At 38.0% G+C, this 22,494-nt stretch overlaps 1 protein-coding gene across 1 annotated transcript; it reads left to right on the forward strand.

Moving 5' to 3' along the window:
• The first annotated feature begins 14,221 nt into the window (after window positions 1-14,221).
• LOC126006777 (olfactory receptor 10X1) lies at window positions 14,222-15,163 on the forward strand. The gene has a single exon (XM_049772297.1). The coding sequence runs from the start codon at window positions 14,231-14,233 to the stop codon at window positions 15,161-15,163; it is 933 nt and encodes a 310-aa protein (XP_049628254.1). The 5' UTR covers window positions 14,222-14,230.
• The last annotated feature ends 7,331 nt before the right edge of the window (window positions 15,164-22,494 follow it).

The following is a 22,494-nucleotide window of genomic DNA, read 5'->3' on the forward strand; positions in this document are numbered from 1 at the left end:
CTTCCTTTTGGCTTCTTCCTCTTGCAGATAGAGTCTAGCTTGCTTGAGAAGGCAGAATGCAAAAGCATCTCATGTCTGGGTGCCTTTTACAATAAAAAAAAAAAGAACTCTGGTTCATATCCAGGGCTCCAGAAAGCTGAGTGACATTGTGCCAATTAGAAGGGAATCAGCACACATGTAAAATCACATCTGATAGCTACATTTGTACCCACCACACATTTTCATGTATTTCTGCCCACTGCAGGCATATCTGAGCTTGGGGGCACTCAGTACATTCCACCTTCTCAGAAACTGTGCCATGGGTACTCAACATTAGTGCTTGTACCAGAAGTATCGGGGACACATAAACACACACACACACACACACACACACACACACACATGCACATCATCTTTGTTTCCATAGCACATGTGCATGGCTTATATCCCAGTCAGTTTCTCAGATTCTCCTCGCATGCTCATTGTAACCTAAACACATATTTACATCTGTTAAAATAAGGTAGTCAGCCTCACGTAGAGGATTGTAAAAAAAAAAAATAGGGCCCCATGGTTGTCTGATGTAAAGTACATGAAAAGACTGTGTCTGAGTGCAAACCCTGATTTTTTTCTTCAATTAGTGCTGACTTCTCACCTCTGTGGGTGAGGTTCAGATGAAACAAAATAAAGGAAAATCTCACTGAACTCTAATCCCTTGAGTCTGTATGAGCTAACTGACCCTAAATGTGCACTTGTGCTGAGGCCAATGAGGAATCTAGTCAGATTCCTGTGAGCCTCTAGGAAAATGTCAGTTTGTAGCTCCATATAAGTCGCAAGGGCCCAGACCATTTATCCAAGAGGAACCCCACTCACCTGTCAGATCAAGGTCAGTGCCTACTGCCAACTGCCTACAGGCCCTTGAAGGGGCAAGAGCCCTCAAACTTCTGTGTGAATGAAGGTGAGCTCCCAATGCAACAGTTTCTATTTTCATCCTGAACCCCTGGGGTTCAGCATGACTTTGCCAGAAGAGTTGTTCTCTTGAGGGCGCTGCCTCTTTGGTGCCATCCAGAGAGCACTTCTAATTGGGCTCATTATTATCTCAGAACATTCTGCAGGGAAAAGAAGAGACTGAACAAAGTGATGCTAGGATCACAATATAAACAATACTACATGTTTCATCTAAGTCATCAAAAGTATTTTATATCTTAATGTATAACCTAGTGAGACAGTACTAACAGCCATTCATATGAGTAGATGGAAGCACTTAGCATCACTGAACTCGAGATTTACACTTTTAATACACAACTGTTAAGAGATTAATATCTAAGATATACTAGGCACCAGTAGGATTTAGCAAGAAAAATTATAACCCCATACAAATATGGAGAGAAGAAATAAAGAGATTTCCTCAAAGAAGAAATACAGATGACCAAACAGGCACATGAAATAGTACTCCACATAATTATTAGGGAGATGCAAATCAAAACAACAATGAGGTATTATCTCACACCACAGTATTATCATACAAATACTGGACAAGTATTATGTGTACAAATACAGTATTATGAGTACTAATGTGGATATGGGGAAAAAGAGACTCTCATTTATTGCTGGTGGGAATGCCAACTGGTCATTTTGCTTTTGGAAAGTAATATGGATATTTCTCAAAAAAAAAAACAAACTAGAAATTGAGCTTCCATATGATCTACCAATACCACTCAGGAAAATAACATAGGAGCCATAAAACACAATGCAGAAAAACTCCCTATATTTCTATGTTCCTTGCATTATTCACAATAGGCAGAATTTGGAAACAACACAAGTGCCATAGAACAGATGAGTGCCAAAAGAAGCTGTGAAATATCTAAAAAGAAATATTATACACCTGTTAGGAAAATGAAGTTATAAAATTTGCTTCTGTATAGATGAATATGAAGAGTATTATGCTGAGCAAAATGAGTCAAATGGAGAGGAATAGATAGAATGATTGCACTCATTTGGGGGATAGAAAAATGATTGTATGATAATAATATTCAGATACAATAGAGATGATGGCAAGGAAGACTAATCCATGGTTAAAAGGTTTGCTATCAATAGTGGGAGAATGCAATTAGGAAAAAGAATGGACTAGTATATCAATGATACTTGGGATATGATTAACTCTAGACAAGAACTGAGTGCTGAAAGAAAATAAAAAAGATGTATGATATTCTTTCAGTAAGAAAGAAAGAAAGAAAGAAAGAAAGAAAGAAAGAAAGAAAGAAAGAAAGAAAGAAAGAAAGAAAGAAAGAAAGAAAGAAAGAAAGAAAGAAAGAAAGAAAGAAAGAAAGAAAGAAAGAAAGAAAGAAAGAAAGAAAGAAAGAAGAGAAAGAAAAGAAAGAAAGGAGAGAAAGAAAAAAGAAAAGAAAGAAAGAAAGAAGAAAGAAAGAAAGAAAGAAAGAAAGAAAGAAAGAAAGAAAGAAAGAAAGAAAGAAAGAAAGAAAGAAAGAAAGAAAGAAAGAAAGAGAAGGACAGAGGGAGAGAGGGAAAGTGGGAGAATGGGAGAGTAGAAAGTAGAAAAGATAGGGAAAAACAATGTCTGCCCCTTGCCTCTCACCCTGAACATGTGTCATGTGGACCCAACTTAGACTTCATGTGATTAGACAGCAACTGTCCCATCTGGAACCCTAGATCTCAGGTATAGAACATACACAGTTCTCCACAACAGCTCCAGTAACCAAACTCACTCTGGGACATTGTTTTTTTTTTGTTTTTTTGTTTTTTTTTTTTTTACATTTACAGTAATTTATAAATAGAATACCAAATCTGTTTTCAAGCAGAATATTTAACTCCTGGTAAAGTTATGGTTTATTTCTCTTTTGAACTATATTATCTCCATCTACAATGACTTATGCTCATAAAGGACACATAATATTTCCCTTTTTATTCCATTCAGTCTAAATAAAATTATAAATTTGATAACAGATATTAAAGCATTAGTGCCCATGGTTGTTATCATTATATGTAGAATTTGTTGTGGCAATAATACAACATAGTAAATTTTAGTGTTTTATAATGTGAATCTTGACAATGCCCATTTCATGTATATATGATCATAGGGTCCATTAAATAAGCAAGTGAAAACAGAGGTTAAGAGGTTACATTGGAATAAAAACAGGGATATCTTAATTCTGGACCATTAACGACTACTACAAAACTGGATTAACATTCATTTGCTTCAAGACATAAAGATTTTGACTACATTGTCATGTTCATTGTTCATGCCTTTTAGTAGATAGTGTCTAGCATTTTTTTTTCAATTTTGAAGTATTTATTAGGAATTTACATTCTTAATTATTTTTTTTTGATTTTTATTTTGATCATAGTGGCTTACATATTGTTGACAATAATATTTTAGGTACATATTTACATAAAATCAGGGGGGATTCCCATCACCAAATTGTCCTCCCTACACCTCCGCTTCTGTCCTACCTCCCATTTCCTTTTCCCTCACCCCAGGGCGGCTAGAATATGTGGTCCCCTCTGTATCCAACCCACTACTTAGTAGTCTTGCACCTGTTTGGTCTTGATGCCTCCTTTATTTCCCCCTCTAACTGGAGGCAGGACTAGCTAGTTCAAGTTGCGTGGTTTTATTTGAAAAAGAGAAAAGTGATAAACTGGGGTAAGAGTCTAATACCCCGAAAATGGGCAGAGTCCTTCTAAAGGCTCTCATCATCAATTTGGGAGATGGAGAAAAAGAAGGTGAAACACTCCACTAGTACCAAGAGAAGTATCAAATATCCAGTGAGGGCTCCAGCTATATCGATAAGCACCTCAAAGAACAGACAAAACAAACAAACCAACAAAAACAAAAACAGACAAACAAAAATCACGCCATGGTCTTGAATTGAGAAACATGGCATAGCACATAACGAAAGAGAAGAAAGGAAGAGAGAAAAAAAAGTAAGTATAATTGGGGACAACACTTTCAATAATCGCACCCAAACAGAGAAATCGACCAAAATAGATAGGTAAATCAAAAATAATAATAACAATAATAAATGAAGGTAATATATGTTTATATAAAAAATAACCAAGGTTTTGTGCTTTTTTGTATTTGTTTTTTTTCCCTCCTGCCCTGGCACAGTAAATATTGGGGTCATTCGAAAAGGAATTCACTTGGCCTAAGTGATATGGGGTTTCTCCGTCCTTGGAGCATACTGTCATGGGATCAACTCTAGACTTTGCTCAGGATCAGGGTCCTTTACTTTCCCGGTGGTGTTTTTTTTTTTTTTTTCTGTGTGGAAGACTTCTGCTCTATGTTTAGAGGTCTCAGTATCTGCACAGATCCTGAGGTGGGACTTATGATGAAGTCAGTCTTTGTGGTTCTAGAGGTTCTGTTACCTCAGTGTCATTTTAATCCATCTTCTGTGGTTGGTGATCTTGGTCTTTGCACTGAACCTAGGGTGGCACCTAGGATAGCGTCTTTCTTTGTGCTTCCAAAAGCCCCATTCCATTACAATTGTCTCTGCCAGACCTTTGGGACTGGGGACATTGTTTTTTTATGACTTTTTTTTTGGAATACAAGTCTTTCACAGTAATATTTTAGGTACATAGTGACATTAAATTAGGAGCATTTCCACCACTAATGTTGTCCTCCCACCACCCTTGTTTCCAGCATGCATCCCATATCCCCCTCCTTTACTCCCCGAGATGCTAGTATAAGTGGTCCCCTCAGTGTTTAGCTTGTTGTAGATTGGGTATCGATTCTGTTGTCATTGACTTTGGATTTGGTGTTTCAGTCTGATCATTTTTTATTTCTACTCAATGTTCATACGACTGTTTGGTCTTGGTACCCTCCATTATTTCTCCCTCAAGTTGTGAGACAGAACAAGATGGTTTAAGTTATGTGATTCTGTTAGAAGGAAAGAAAAAAAAAGTTTGGGAGGGAGGCAAAATCAAACAAGCAAAAAAACAGGAGGAGTCCTTCTAGAGTCTATACATATCAATTTAAGAGAAGAAAGGAAAAAAGGAAGAAAAACATAACAAGAATACAAAACAACAACAACAACAACAACAAAAATCAACAAAAAATCCGAAAAGCACTACAGCAATAAAGACAACAACCAAACAATAACCATGGTCCCAAGATAAAAAAAAAAGCAAAGCACAAACAAACAAACAAAATCAAGCAACAACAACAAAAAAATTAATTTTGCCTTTTTTGTGTGTAGGTACAGTAAATATTGGGGCGATTAGAAAGGGAATTCTTTTGCCCTAAGAGATACAGGATTTTTCCACCCTTGAAGTATACTGTCATAGGAATAACTACAAACTCCCTACATGCTCTTATTCTCTCCCCTAGGTCCTTTTGTGATGTCTGGAAACTTTTTGCTCAGTTGTGGATGATAAAATCAGGCCTTAGTAACTAGAGATCTGGTTTTTGCAATGATCCTAGGATGAAGCCTAGGGTAGAGTCTTTCATTATGTTTCCAGAAGTTCTGCTCAGTTGCAATTGTCTCAGTCAGACTTCTGGCATTAGAGATCTTGGTTGTTGTATGTATTGTAGGCCAAAGCCTAGATTAGGTCCTATGATAAGTTTTGCCCAGTCATGGTTGTCACAGTCAGTCTTCTGTAGTTAGCGATCTTGGCTTTTGCACAGATCAAAGGATCATGTGTCTTCTGATTTCATCTTACTGTTAGGTGGTAAGGTAAGACAACGTGCTCTTAAACCAAGTTGTTGCCATTTTCTCATTGTTAGAATGTCATATCAAAACTGACACTTGTTGGTGTCAGAGAAGTATTAAGACTGTCCAGAGGTAGTTTGGTTCCTGGAGCTGTTGTGGAGAACTTTGTTAGTTCTATGTCTCAGATCTAGGGTTCAGGATTAGTCGCTATCTAATCACATGGAGTCTAAGTTGGGACCACATGACATATGTTCAAGGTGGGAGGTGCCCCTGTATTGTAAAATGTATGAGTTCTAATCCCTAGTAGATAAGATCTTGTTTCTATACATAAAATTTCCCCCTTTTTAGTATGCCTGTGGGAAAAAAATGGTGCTATTTTATATTGCTAGTGTATTTGGGAGTGAAAGTGTCTGACACCAGCATGCCCCGTTTTGATACGACATCCTGACAATGAGAAAATGGTCACAACTTGATCTAAGAGCAGGTTGTCTTATCTCAACATCTAAAGATAAGATTAAATCAGAAGACACGTCATTCTTTGGTCTGTGCAAAAACCAAGATCGCTAACTACAGAAGACTGACTGTGACCACCATGGGCAGAACTTATCCTGGGACCAATAAGAAAGACCCTAGCCTAGGCTTTGGCCTACGATATGTATAACAACCAAGATCTCTAATTCCAGAGGCCTGACTGAGACAACTGCAACTGAGCAGAATTTCTGAAAACATAATGAAAGACTCTATCATAGGCTTCATCCTAGGATCAGTGCAAAACCAAGACCATCAACTACAGAAGACTGATTAAAACAAGTGATGGAACAGAACTTCTAGAACCATAAAGAAAGACTCTATCCTAGGCTGCATCCTATGATCTCTTCAAATACCAAGATCTCTAGTTACAGAGGCCTGATTTTATCATCCACAACAGAGCAAAAAGTTTCCTGGCACCATAAACAGACCTAGGGGAGTGAAAAAGAACATGTACAGAGCCTATAGTTATTCCCATGACAGTATACTTCAAGGGTGGAGAAACCCTGTATCTCTTAGGCCAAGGGAATTCCTTTTCTAATTTTCCCAATATTTACTGTGCTTATGCAAAAAAAAAAAAAAAGAGCACAATTTTTTTTTATTTCTTGCTAGTGGTTACTGTTTGGTTGTTGTCTGTATTGCTGTGGTGCTTTTCAGTTTCTTTGTTTGATTTTTTTTTTTGGTCATTGTAGTTTTGTTTGTTTATTTTCTTGTTTGTCTGGGATTTTTTTGTATTTTTTGTCTTTTTGTAATGTTTTTCTTCCTTTTTCCTTTTCTTCTCTTAAATTGATATTTATAACCTCTAAATGGACTCCTCCCATTTTTGTTTGTTTTTTGCTGTGTTTGGTTTATTGTTTCCCTTCAAACAGAACCACATAACTTGAATCATCTTGTTCTGCCTCATAAATTGAGGGGGGATGGAAATGAATGGTACCAAGACCAAACAAATAGTTTTATGATCATTGAGTAGAAATAAAAAAAAATTATCAGACTTAAACACCAAATCCAAAGCCAAGGACAATAGAATTGATACCCAATCTACAACAAGCTAGACACAGAGGGGACCACTTATATTAGCAGCCTAGGGGGACAAATGGGATGCATTCTCAGAACAGGGGTGGGGGGGCAGACAATACTGGTGGTGGGAATGCCCCTGATTCAATGTCCTATACACCTAAAATATTACTGTGAAAAATTTGTAATGTTGTTTTCATAATCTGTAGTAATCCTGGGAGTCTCAGCTCTGTATGTAGGGCTACATATATTTATACTAGTAAGTCTCAAGCACTAAATCTTACCTCTCTTTTAGCTCTTTACATTTCTTGCTGCTTTGACACTTTTTATTTCCGAGGTCCTAGTCTGCAAGCCTTGAGAAAATCTTTCATCTCTCGCAGGTGTAAGGCTCATACTTGCTCAGAGGCCTGGCAAACTTAGATACCCATAGGAACCTGTCAATTCTTCTAGATTATCTTCCTTCCCGTGATTCAGACTTGATAGTTCAGTTTTTCTGTAACTCTCTTATTTGTGAAATACCACTTGTAAACTTCTAGTTTTCCTGTGCTCTAAATGCTATTATCTGTCTCTGTGAAATAGGGAGATGGGTGTTCATAGATATGGTCTTTCTTAGACATGCTCTTAAGAACAAGCTTTGAACTTATGAATACAGTAGATGAGCTTTACTCCATACCCAATGATCTACTTGTAATGAAATTTTTATATTTGAAAGTAAGGAAATATTAAAAATGGTGGATAGACATAAATAATTAAAATGGTCTTATGCCAGGAAACTTCAGGGGTAAGGTTTCCTTGTATTTAGGCCAAGGCTTTTCCTTTCCATGTCCCTCATATTTTGGTGGGCCTATGCAAACAATAATTGCCACTCTAACACCATTTTTACTGTGCTCCTTTGACTCTAATCCTTAAGAAAAACAACCCACTTAAACTTTTGAGGTTAACGTAAACTAATAGGCATGTGCATAGAAATGTAAAAAAGTACTTTGCCGGGCCCGGAGAGATAGCACAGCGGCGTTTGCCTTGCAAGCAGCCGATCCAGGACCAAAGGTGGTTGGTTCGAATCCCGGTGTCCCATATGGTCCCCCGTGCCTGCCAGGAGCTATTTCTGAGCAGACAGCCAGGAGTAACCCCTGAGCACTGCCGGGTGTGGCCCAAAAACCAAAAAAAAAAAAAAAAAAAAAAAAAAAAAAAAAAAAAAGTACTTTGCCTTCAATGTTTAAGGAGTTACATAAGTCTTACGTCTTTAGATTGTTTTGTGTGCTGCTAAGAAATATTATGTACTACAATCTGAGGACTTAAGGGACAAAGTAAATGTACATGGGTTCTGTTTTATTTTTCTTAATGTTCTTTGGCTGAAAGTTCAAAGTTAAGATATCAGCAATGGGACTACTGAGAATTCTGTTTATGGGTGATTGTCTTTCCACTGTAACTTTACCTTGTCCTCTTTCTTTGCATCTTTGGTCTCATAATAATAAAAATTTAAAAAAATAAAAAAATAAAATATACCTAGGGAGATATGTGTGCTATTTACCTCAAAGAAAGGCCTTCTTTGAGTAGCCATTGAACAGTGGGCCCAATCCCCAGATTTGATACCCAGCACTTATGGTCCTTGAGCAATTCTGTGACTCCAAACAACAAGCTAGAAGCGGCCCTGGAGTGCTCAGTGTATTGCTTTCTCTCACAATTAATAAACTCCCTTTGAGAAAAAAGTAAAATTAACACAAAAGGGAGAAAAAAGAGCAAAATAATATGAGGATAAAATTAAACAATAAAATATAAAATAAACAAGTTAGAAATATTAAATTTTGTGTCTTTTAAGTTACTAATGAAATGAATAAATTTCAACAAGATTGGTCAGGATTAAATACAGCTTCAAAAAAGTGGAGGGGTGACAGAGAATAGATACTACAGATAGAGAATGAGGACATATTAATAACAAGTTTAATGATTAATAGCTAAAAAAAATTAGGGGACCATGAGAAAAAATGCAAATCCAGAAGAGAAATAACCTTTGACAGTTCTACTCAACTGAATCTCTTTGTGCTACTTTGCTCAGCCCCAGTCTTCCTTCACGTAACCACGTAACCCAGTAACTGTCTTATACAGAGGCTACTACAAGGCTTTTTACAGCTGAAAAATGGAAAGTTTTATTCATGGCTAACTCAGAAACATCAGAACATTTGCCTCCTCCAAAATGCAATTGGGTTCTACCATATTGATTATGTGATCAACTTAAGATTGCTTCTACAACTTTGCTCTTGTAAGTAATTCAATAAAAGTAAAAGCAAGATTTGATTGTAAGAAACACCAATACCCCCCTGGAATCCGAATTTTGTGTTTCTGTGTACTTTTAATTCAGGATTTTATATTCAATTTTTCTGTTTTTAAGTATATTTTTCTGCTTTAAATTACTGAGGGTAAACAATGAGGACATTACACTTTCATTATACATTTTTTCAATAGTTAGAAAGGTTGGTTCATGATTAAGTTTCAGTCAGTAGAGGAGTACAACTCCCTTCATCAGTGCACATTTCTGGCCACCAATGTCTCTATTTACCCTCTTTGCTCTCCCCCACATTAATGGCAAACATTGAACTACAAGTTATAACCCCCCAGAGATACCAAGGCTCTTTTTTAAGTCACATGCCAAACAAGGCCCTGCAACTAATGAAGTAAATTACAAAGTTAAGTTGAAAAGTTTTCTGGCTCCTCTAATGAAAGAGGAGGATGGTATGGAGGGAATCCTCTTGTGTCTTTTAGCCATAAGCAAACCTCTAGAGTATAGGTTCTCCATCCTTGGCACTAATACAGCATATCTTCGATCAGGTAGAATGGAAGTGCCAGACCCTCATAATTTGGCAGCAGGGGGGGTGATACAGCATTCCTGAGACCTAACGCTCACTCATGACAAGGCAGAGCATAGTAAACAAGCTTAACAGAAAGCCAAGACCCTTTAGCTTACTTCCCAATTAGGGAAATGACCCTGATGTTGACTCCAAAAGGTGCAGGGACTTTCCTTCCTGGCTGAAAGGACAGCGATAAGTCACAGGCAATGTCACTGTGGTCAGTGTTTTGCTTACTTGAGAGCATCATCCAAGCTTGTGAAGATCATCTAGGGACGAACATGACTCACAGACCCCTGAGCTGGCTTTGGAGGCCTGAGAAACAGGTAGGAGCCTGTTGTATGTCACTGGATTCTATTTTCCACCTGTTCAGGTATCACTTCTTTCTTTCCAAGCTACAGGCACTCTTGCTGTTGCAGAGGGGGTGCTCTTTGGTCAGAGAATAAGATCTTAAGTTTAGCTTGAGCCTGTTGCTTTTACTTGGTTATGTACAGAATGAGAAAAGAGGACTTTGAAAAAAGAGTGCTTCTGGAAGCCAGTGTGATAGCACAGCATAGGCTACTTGTCTTTCAAGTGCCCAACTGGGTTTGATCCCAGTATTCCATATGGTCCTCTGAGTCCTCCAGCAGTCATCCCTCTGTGGACAACTAGGAATAGGTTCCTAATCACTGCCAGGTATAGTCCCCACCCCCATAAAAGTGTGCCTTCCTATCTGTTTGACTCACTTTGGCCACCAGTGCTCAGGAAAATAGCTAAGTTAGGATTAGTGGATTCAGATATGAGCACCTAAATGGCAAGTTTGTTCACATTCTATCAGCCCCATACGGCAGCCATCAGCTACCCTTGAAGCCCACTTATTCTGTACACTGTGGAATAAAACATATGATTTCTTGGGGACTAGTGACTTAGGCTGCAGCAATAAGTTTTACAGGAAATTCGGTACTAACTTTGACACAGGCTTTATGAGTCTGCAAATTTTCCTCACAGAAAAGGATTTTAAGAGGAGAAATTAATGAAGCAGATAGTTTTTATTGAACAAAATTTACTACACTTGATCTTAGCCAAAAGTTCAAGAAGTGATATTGAACAAAATTTACCTAGAAAGACATAAGAGATAAAGTACATGTTCAAGAAGGAACATGGGCTTCTACAGAATAAAAAAAGCAAGAAAATATACATAAAGACAACAAACAAAATATATATGCAAGAAAGAACACAGTCCTGAAGAACAAGGTTCAAATAACTTTAGGGAAGAGCTTTTTTTTTTTTAATATGATTTTTATTTTGATCATCGTGGCTTACATATTGTTGACAATATTATTTTAGGTACATATTTACATAAAAGCAAGGGGGATTCCCATCACCAGATTGTCTTTACCTATACCTCCATTTTTGTCCTCCCTCCCATTTCCTCTTCCCTCACCCTCAGGGCGGCTAGAATATGTGGTCTCCTCTGTATCTGACCCACTACCTAGTAGTCCTGGGCTGTCTCAGAGAGAGCGTATGTCCTCAGATAATTGATTTGGTTTTTTTATGCTTAGTAATTAGAAAAAAATTGCATCTTGTATTCAAGAAACACCAGGCACTAAGATAACCACTTATTTTTTTCAGCCACTTTTAATGAGGATTGATCACTCAAATAGGTACTGAAGTGGTCCAGGGTTCCATTTCAATTCATTTCTTATTAACAAGCTGGTGGTTCAGTGTAAAACTCCAAGAGTGAGCCTTGTACTTCATGCAGTAGAGAGGAGTAAACCAGTTCATGTTGGTGGTATTTAAGGAAAGAGAAACACACCCCTACAATTTTGGAGTCTTCGGGGGCTTCAGAACTGTACCCAATGATGCTTATGCCCATCTGGTACCCAGCGATTAAATTGGGTCTGATACATGTAAGGCAAGGACATTAACACTTTTCACTAGTTCTCTGGCCTTCATAATATTCCTTCCTAAGACCCCCTCTGAGGGCCTTAGTAACCTTTTAATTCTAAAATCCCCTTTTGATTTTACTTCTGGGCCAACCTAGCTGTTGGCCTCAGTCAACCTCAGTCAGGGCTTTTTCTGACTAAAGAATTACTCTTAGTGGTATACCTGGGATTAAATGATGCCAGAGATAGAACTCAGGTCAGCAGCATGCAAGGTGAGTGTCCTACCCTGTTACAACTGTGTCTCAGGAAAATCCTTACAAATGCCTTTCTTCAGGGTTACTGTGAATAGTCCCAATAATTAAAAATCATTGCTTTGTTAAGTACTGAGTAGTAAACAGAAAGGAGTTTATACCCCAGCACTATGATAGGGAATAAAGCAGCTTCTGCAAGAGGACAGCACTGGACACATCCCCCATTATATGCATTCAGGCAAGAGGACAGAGAAAACTCTCATCCTCTTTTGGGAGATAGTGATCCACCGACAAAATGGAAGGCTCAGTGAGAAGAGACCAAGAGGAAAGCAAGGTAGAATCATGTGACTCTAGCAGCACTAACCCAATAGAGTTATGCTAGAGGACAACAGAAGCAGAGACCTATCAGGTAATGAGATAGGGATATAGATGATTTCTGAAACCATGTTAGATTTAGGTCAGAATTTCTCATCCACTTTTTTCCCCTGTAACTTTCTCTCTTTTTTCACTTCTCACTTTTCTCTGTGACCCTCTAGTTTCATGTTCATGGCCCCCAACTTACATAATTTTTTTCCTGGGATCCTTGGAACTTACTGAGGACTCAAAGGAATCATTATGGTCTCCTGGATAATTTATACTTGCTCATACCATTTTCTACTCTCTTTTTTGAATTTCAAGTATTGGCTAGATTCTGCTATGAAAGTGTTCAGTTTTTTTCATGAACTAATTAGGTGGAAAATCAGTTATTACCCATGTTGCTCAGTGCTTAAGAACAAAGTAAAACAGATTCAGCATATTTAAATAGTTAACCATTCTAAGCAGGACAGAACTATTGGAAGTGATTATATTCTTACAATACTCTTTATTGTTATCCTTAGAAAGACAGCAGTATATAACTCACTGGTGAAGGGAAGTGTTCTTTTTATGACTGAAACCCAACTACAATCATGTATGTAATCATGGTGCTTAAATAAAGAAAAATATAAAAATAAGGTCAAACCAGATTTGCCACTTCACAGACAAACTTACCTTATTTCTGTAATAAATATAAATGTCATATTCATATGACATTTACAATAATTAATAATAAATTATAAGTAAAAATAAATGTCATATAAAGAAATACAACTGTCATATAGATTTCAAACTGTCCCATTCTTAATATTAATTCACGAAGAACAAAATAATAATTATTAGAAGGAATTTGTAAAAATGGAGACTATAAATGCTAGTTATTAAGTTATTAAATAGGTTGATCTGTAGGACAGGTAAAATAGTAGCCTGAATTAATGGATGCCATTATTTCTTAAGTATAAGGAAAGGTTGAGATAAATGCTAAAGGATGAGAGTAAACCAAGCTCAGCAAAAAATCCACAGAGCAACAGCATTTGTCTAAAAGTCTGAGCTTGGCTTTGAGTAAAGAAGTCTAGTGGTCACTAGCACCATGCCTGCATAATGGATGTGCTTAAACACTAGCACATCCTCAGACTGGCCAGTTATCATCTTCCTGCTTTCCCTCTTCTCTAGAGAAAGAAACTTTTTCCTCTTTGTTAATATTTCAGAAAATAAATCACTCCTGTGAAAAGAGAAACTTTGGGCTTCTCTATCAATTGCCTGTCATCCTGTAGGATGTGCTTCCCCTATACCTGTTTCTTCCTATGGTTAACAGATCATAAGTCACAAGGCTGCTGCTGCACTAGCCATGGCTCTACTGTTGATTCTGGTAGCTTCCTGAGTCCAGAATTAGAGTCAAACCTGACTCACCTAATGTACCAAATCTACTTCTTGACATCCATCAGAATATGTTGTCCTAATTTTATTTCCACTGACAAAATCATGTACATGTAGACAGAGAGAGGCTTCTTGTCATACAGTGAATAACCAGTCATTATTCACTGAAAAAAGAAATGAAAGAATTAAAAATTAGAAAAACATTTCATTGATACATACAGTGTTTTAAAACAAACTGAAAATAAGTTGTAAAGAATGACCCTAATCATGTGTTTTATCATCTGTTTTATCAAAGTTTCCAAGGATAATTGAGAGCTAATATTTGTATGTTACTTTTCACTTCAGATATTCCCACAATGAAGTCGAACAGGACCATCCTGACAGATTTCATCCTGGTTGGGTTTTCCTTTTACCCACAAGTGCAAACATTCTTCTTCATAGTATTCTTTGGATTCTATTTGCTCACCCTCATAGGCAACCTGGCCATCATGGTTCTCACATGGGCTGACCGATATCTCCACACCCCCATGTACCTCTTCCTCAGTGCACTGTCCTTCTCTGAGACCTGCTATACCATGACTATCATCCCCAGGATGCTGGCTGACCTACTTTTCACAAGCAGAAGAATTTCCATTTCTGGATGTGGCCTGCAGATGTACTTCTTCTTGGGACTTGGTGGTACCAATTGCATCATCCTCACTTTAATGGGATATGATCGTTTTTTGGCCATCTGCAATCCCCTCAGATATCCACTGCTAATGACCAACATGGTCTGTGGATGGCTTGTGGCCCTAGCCTGGGCTGGTGGCTTCCTTATCTCTCTGGTAGAAACCATATTGATATTTCAGGACTTCTTCTGTGGCTCCAACCATATTCAGCATTTTTTCTGCCACATGAGGGCTGTAGTCAAGCTGTCTTGTCTTGACAGTAACCGTAAGACAATTGTGGTGACCATAATCTCTGTGTCTGGACTGCTGGGCACCTTCCTTCTCATCATTCTCACTTATGTGTTCATTCTTTCTACTGTACTCAGGATCCCCTCTGCTGAGGGCAAACAAAAAGCATTTTCTACTTGTGCATCCCACATCATAGTGGTTCTCATTCATTTTGGCTTTGCATCTATCGTCTATCTAAAGCCTGAAAGCTCTGGGAGTGAAGATACCCTTATCTCAATCCCCTATACAGTCGTTACTCCTTTCCTTAGCCCTCTTATTTTTAGCCTCAGGAACAAGGATATGAAGAATGCTTTAAGAAAAGTACTTGGGAAGTCATGTACCTTAAGTAAATAATATTTTATTGCTATTACTACATACTTGAATGTTTTTTGAAGTCAGTAAGATATAACAGTTCTGTGATATTGGTTGTTTACAGAGGTTTGTGGGGATCCTCCATAGCTGAGCTATGAAATCTCAGTAATAACTACATAGCACATCAAGGAAAAGGTCTGACCTTTTACAGCTTGTCTCTGCAGATAAATTCTGCCACTTAACCTTTGGTGTCTGCACCTTGATTGAAATAGTCACTGTGGACATCACATGGTAATGTTTCAAAACATGTCAGTTTGAGGCAAAGTTGTGTGGACCTGTGCCTACTGGATGATAAGTCACTTCCATTGCAGATGAACTGAGTGAATCAAATAAAATCACCTCTGTGCATGTGGGTTTGACATGTGTACTTGTAAGTTGTTTATACTGCAAAGATACTAGTAGGTATGAAGAGTGCCATTTGTAGTTGTGTCCATCCACAGAATATCTAGTGCTGACTTCTAAACATTGATCCAATCAAGCAGCCAGGAACATGGAGATCATACGTTCTATAACTAGAGGAACCTGTGGATATGTTTTAAAAAAGACCCATTTAAAATATATAAAGATATTTAAATGAAAATATTAATGAAAAAGCAACACCAAATCTGAATGTTAAAATGTATGACAAGGATATGGTTTCAACTTAGACTTCATACGATTAGACGGTAACTGTCCAAACCCGAACCCTAGATCTCAGATGTAGAACTAACACAGTTCTCCACAACAGCTCCAGGAACCAAACTCCCTCTGGGACATTCTTAATACTGCTTTGACACCAATATGCGCCAGTTTTGGTATGACATCCTGACAACGATGAAATGGCAACAACTTGGTCTAAAAGCATGTTGTATCATCCCAACACCTAACAACAAGATGAAATCAAAAGATACATAGTCTTTGGGGCCAGAGAGATAGCACAGCAGTAAGGCATTTGCCTTGCATGCAGAAGGACCATGGTTCAAATCCCGACATCCCATATGGTCCCCCGAGCCTGCCAGGGGCAATTTCTGAACGTAGAGCCAGGAGTAGCCCCTGAGCGCCACCGGATGTGACCCAAAAACAAAAAACAAAAAACAAAAAAACCACATAGTCTTTGATCAGTACAAAACCCAAGATCATTAACTACAGAAGACTGACTGTGGGCCTGGAGAAATAGCACAGTGGCATTTGCCTTGCAAGCAGCCAATCCAGGACCAAAGGTGGTTGGTTCGAATCCCAGTGTCCCATATGGTCCCCTGTGCCTGCCAGGAGTTATTTCTGAGCAGACAGTCAGGAGTAACCCCTGAGCACCGCCGGGTGTGACCCAAAAACCAAAAAAAAAAAAAAAAAGAAGAAGAAGAAGAAGACTGACTGTGACCCCTATAACTGGGTAGAACTTATCCTGGGACCAATAAAAAAGACCCTAGTTTAGGGTTTGGCCTACGACCTGTACAACAACCAAGATCTCTAATTCCAGAGGTCTGACTGAGACAACTGCAACTGCGCAGAACTTCTGAAAACATAATGAAAGGCTCTATCCTATGCTTCGTCCCTAGGATCCGTGCAAAAACCAAGACTGCCAACTACAGAAGATTGATTAAAACAACCATGATGGAACAGAACTTGTGGCACTGTAAAGAAAGACTCTATTCTATGACATGTGCAAATACTGAGAACACTAGTTACAGAGGCCTGATTTTATCATCTACAATGGAGCTGAAAACTTCCAGACATCACAAAAGGACTTAGGAAAGAGTAAGAGCATGTACAGAGCCTGTAGTTATTCTCATGACAGTTTACTTCAAGGGTGGAGAAACCGTGTATCTCTTAGGCCAGGGGAATTTCCTTTCTAGTCTCCCCAATTTTTACTGTGCCTAGTAATATAATATATATTTATATAATATAATAAAATATAGCACAAATTAATTTTTTTTGTAATTGTTGTTGCTTGTTTTGTGGGGTTTTTTTCCCCCTTTTTTCCCTGTGCTTTCATTCATCTTTATTTCAGGACCATGGTTAGTGTTTGGTTGTTGTCTTTATTGCTGTGATACTTTTCAGGGATTTTCTTTTTCATTTTTTTTCTGTTTTTGTTCTGGGGGAGGTTGATTTTTCTTGTATTATTTTTGTTTTCCTTCCTTTTTCCTTTTCTGTTCTTAAACTGATATTTACAGTCTCTAGAAGGACTCCTCCCATCTTTTGCTTGTTTAAATTTTTGCCCTCTCCTTTTTTTTTTTTTTTTTACCTTCAAACAGAACCACATAACTTCAACCATCTTGTTCTGCCCCACAAATTGAGGGGGAAACAATAGAGGGCACCAAGACCAAACAGTCATATGAACATTGAGTAGGAATAAAAAATGATCAGAATTGAATACCAAATCCAAAGCCAACTACAACAGAATCGATACCCAATCTACAACAGGCTAGCAGCTTATACTAGCAGCTTATACTAGCAGTTCATGGAGCAAAGGATGGGAGATATGAGATGCATGCTAGAAACAGGGATTGAGTGAGGACAACATTGGTGGTGGGAATGCCCCTGATTCAATGTCACTATGTACCTGAAATACTACTGTGAATGATTAGTAATCCACTTTGGTCAAAATAAAAATTATTAATAAAAATATTAAAAGACAGTTATTTTTCATTGTGCAAAAAATTTATGACAAGGAAGTGTTTTGGAATAAGAAAATAAACACTCTATCTTCTATGGTATAGGAGTGTCCATGGTATAGGGTGTCTTTATGGCTAGGATCTTAATAGGTTTCCCTGGATTATAACTAAAAATAATTTATCTGATTTATATTCAAAAGCTATAAACAGAGGCAGAGAAATAATACAGAATTAAAGGAATATGCCTTCTATGTGATTCAACCAGATTTGATACCAAATACCAATTTGTTTCCAAGTATCATTAGCTATATCCCTAGAGCTCCTGAGCACTGTTATTGAAGTGACCTAAATATATACATATAAATAGTTCATAAAGCACAATAAAAAACAACAAACAACCAATTGATATGGAATAAATATTTAGTAGACATTTTTCCCAAGAATATACAGGATGGCTAGCATATTTAAAAGGTTTACCTCATCACTTATCAATAGGGAATGCAATTTAGTATCACAGTGACCTGTCATCTCATAATTTGGGGTGGTGTCATACAAACAGAAAAAATATTAAATGCAAATGACAATGTGGAGAGTAGGAAGGTTTTATTTATTGTTGATTGGACTGCATATGGGTGCAGCCACTGTAGATAACATGAAGATTTCACAATAAAATTAAGACTAAAAATACTATGTGAGCCAGATTTTTTCCCACATTTGGGTACTTATCCAAATAAATTTAAAATAGAAATGCTGAGATAAGACATCATAAGTTTCTATAAGTGCTGCCACAGTAACCAAGCTTTGCACCATGGTCATATGGTTGAATAAGAGAACATGGTGCTTTCACATGTGAGAAAACTACAACTAATGAACAAAAAAAAGCATATGTTGCCATGTACTACCACACAGACATGAAAGGCGTCATGCTGAGTAAGATAAGCAGATAAACTTTACAGTGTGGAATATTTAAAGCAAAATCAAATCAAATTACCAAATTACATTAAAGGAAATAAAACTCTTCGTGTCTGATCACAGAATGGTGACAGAACAGAAGTGGGTTATGATAGTTCCTGGGAAAAGGAGTGGGTTCTGTGATAGTGAATGGAAATATTGGGATGTTGGAGAAATTGAATGCAAATAAGAATTGTCTACCAGATAGTTAGATTCTGAACTCAAACATAAAATAAGCTTATTTGTTTCATTTTTCTAATAAAAGGTATTTATTCTCTTCCTTGTCATCCACTTCTCTCTCCAGCAGCCAGGTTCTTGCCCTTGGAATGTGAGATCCCTGGACTCACTTGAGACAACACTTGGGTCTTTTTTTCTTCCTGGGTAGTCCACTTCTCTAGTGCTTTTCGCTAACCCTCTTAGAGAAAAAGATTCTGTTCCTTTATTAAATTAATTCAATATATGTATTTATTGACTATTATTTCCAAATTGATCATTTGAACACAGACTTCCTGTCCATGCCATATTCCCAATAATGATGCCTAACCATGTCTTTCCAACTCAGAATGCCCAGGTGGAGATTTCCTTACTTTCTTATATTCGTACTCCTTGTGTGTTAATGTGAGTTATCACCTTTCCCTCAAATTAGTCAATTATCATTGCTGCTGGAACTCTTTTTTATGATATTCATTGGTCCTTCCCTAGTGTGGCTGTGTGTAGTACCATCATTTAGAAGTGACATCAAACTTCTCTTATTACAACAATGGGGTGGGGAAGATTCAATGCCATGTAAACACCCTTCTCAGTATATAGCCGTTTTTGAATTCTATTTGTTCACCCTCATAGGCAACCTGGCCCTCATGGCTCTCAAATGAGCTAACTGATATCTCCACACCCCCATGTACCTTTTACTCAGTATACTGTCCTTCTCTAAGACCTGCAATACTATGACTATCATCCCCAGGATACTGGCTGACCTACTCACCACCAGCAGAAGGATTTCCATCTCTGGATGTGGCCTGCAGATATACTTCTTGCATCATCCTCATTTTAATGGGATCATGTCCCTTCTTAGCAATAAGCAATCCCTTCATATATGCCCAATAGCATATGCTACTGGCCTCTGTTTGGCAGGTGAGACCCCAAGAGAGATTGATGAGAACCAATCTACCAGGACAGAGAGACTCAGGAGCAATGTGCATGAACTGCAGCCAGGAAGCCAGAGTTGTGAGAAAGAGAAAATTCATGACTTTCAGGAACATATTTAGATTTGTGTCAGGACCCAGGATGTATTTACTTGAACATCTTCACTCCACTTGTCCCTGGAATACTAATCCTGTGCTGTCCAAGTGTGAAAATGAAAAGAAATTTACTTCTGTGGTAGGGAAGATCAAATTTTCTTTCTCACACACAGACATGGACAAAGAGTCTGATAAAAATGTGTTCTTGGTATATTCTACTTTGATCTTATCATAAGATGAACAATGTCTCTTTTTGATTTATTACTTAAAAAAGCACTTGGGGACACAGCTGGGGAGGCGCTCATGGCTTATTCTTAGCTCTGTGCTCATGAATCACTCCTGTCAGGCTAAGGGGACATCTAGGGTGCTAGGGATGGAACTAGGGTTGACATTTGCAAAACAGTTACCCTACTTCCTGTATAATTTCTGTGATATCTCTCTGACTTTTTTTCTTTTTAGAAGGTAGAAAAATTTATTGAAAAGTAGAGGAAAAAGAAAAGAAAGTCCCCATGTGGGGAGAAACAGTATAAGATTATGTTGCTTTTATTAATTTATTTATTTTTTACCATTTTTACCTCAGTATTTTCATTCCCCTTAAATTTTTCTCTTAAAAAAATCTGTTCTTGGGGGGGGGGGTTAGGAAAAAAATCTCTTCTCGGCACTGACTCCTGGGGGTGGAGGAAGGGTATCAAGACCGACCTCGTACCCCAAAAAGCCATCACCGAGCACCCAAGCGAAGGGACACCCACTCAGAACCACACCTCGTCCCCGGCAAGAAACTACAACCAATACCCCTGCTGTGTGGCCCTCCCCACCCCTCCCAAATGTGGAGTGTTGTTTGATACTGAACTCAACTCCAGAAGGATACCCAGCACAAGAACTCTACCCGAGATCTTTCTGCGGCAAATCTTTTCTCAATCTCAAGAAGATCAGGGTGTGTGATGAAAATGTGCCCTGGACCCCACACCCTACAAGAAAATCTCAAAAGGCAATGGGGAGGCATATATTTTCCTGATAAGTTAAAGATTTATATAATACTACCTCTTAATCTGTTTATCCCCAAATATAAGGTAGTCTCGGCATCACCCTATTCCCTTAATTTTTTAAACGTATTGTTCTCTATTTTTTCCTTTATATATACATGAGTATGTATATATACAGATATTTATATAGATAGATACATAGATTTGGGGGGTCTTGTTTCTATTTTATTTTCTCCCTTAACTCCACTTGTATTGGTTCTGCTTGATACAAAAACCTACCAAATAAAGTCTTGCCTGGGATAATAGCTCAGGTAAAACCAGGGCAAAGAGGGGATGGAGCCTGACACTCTCACTACCAAATGCACCAGCAATATAATATAACACCAGGTCTTCTTGCAAAGGCATACTAAAGAAGGAGAAATTGTACTTATAGAAACAAGCTCTTATCTAGTAGGGATAAGAACGCATACACTTTACAATACAGGGGACCTCCCATGTTGAACATACTTCATGTGGACCCAAATTAGACTCCAGGTGCTTGGACAATGACCATACAAATCCGAACCCGAGACCTCAGACATAGAACCAATATAGCTCTCCACCACAGCTCTAGGAACCAATCTCCCTCTGAGACATTTCTAATACTGCTCTGACACCTGACACCAGGTAGTCTTACCTCGCCTCCTAACCATAAGATGAAATCAGAAGGCATGTCATCATTTGATTTGTACAAAAGCCAAGTTTGCTATTTACAGAAAACTGACTCTGATAACCATGACTGGGCAGAACTCATCCTGGGACCAATAAAAAGGAACTTAGTCTAGGCCTTGGCCTATGACATGTACAACAACCAAGATCTCTAATTCCAGAGGTCTGACTAAAACAACTGCAACCGAGCAGATCATTAGGAAACATAATGAAAGACTCGACCCTAGGCTTCATCCTAGGATTGGGGCAAAAACCAAGACCACCAATTACAGAAGACTGATTAAAACAACAGTGATGGATCACAACTCCAAGAACCATAAAGAAAGACTTCATCCTAGGGTCCATCCTTTGACCTGTGCAAATATCAAGATCTCTAGCTACAGAGGCATGATTTTATCACGCACGACAGACCAGAATGTTTTCAGACACCACAAAAGGACCTAGGAGAGAGTAAAAGAGCATATACGGAGCCTGTAATTATTCCCATGACAGTATACTTCAAAGGCGGAGAAACCCTGTATCTCTTAGGCCAAGGAAATTCCCTTTCTAATCTCCCCAATATTTACTGTGCTTATGCAAGAAAAAAAAAAGAAGCACAAATCAAAAATAAATTTTAGTTGTGTTAGTGCTGTTGTCTATTGCTGCTTTTTTTTTCCTCTTTTGTGCTTTGTTTTGTTTTTATTTCAAGACCCTGGTTATGGTATGGCTGCTGCCTATATTGCCCTGGTGACTTTCGAGTTTGTTATTTAATTTTTTTTATCTTTTATTTTATTTATCTATTTCTGTTTGTATTGTTGTTAGGTTTTTCTTCCTTCTCCCTCCCTGCTCTTAAACTGATAGAT

Source organism: Suncus etruscus, chromosome 4, assembly GCF_024139225.1.
Source record: "Suncus etruscus isolate mSunEtr1 chromosome 4, mSunEtr1.pri.cur, whole genome shotgun sequence".
Lineage (NCBI taxonomy): Eukaryota > Metazoa > Chordata > Mammalia > Eulipotyphla > Soricidae > Suncus > Suncus etruscus.

Excerpts from the sequence above, each read along its gene's own strand:
- LOC126006777 (XM_049772297.1), top strand. The coding sequence starts at position 14,231 with ATGAAGTCGAACAGGACCATCCTGACAGATTTCATCCTGGTTGGGTTT.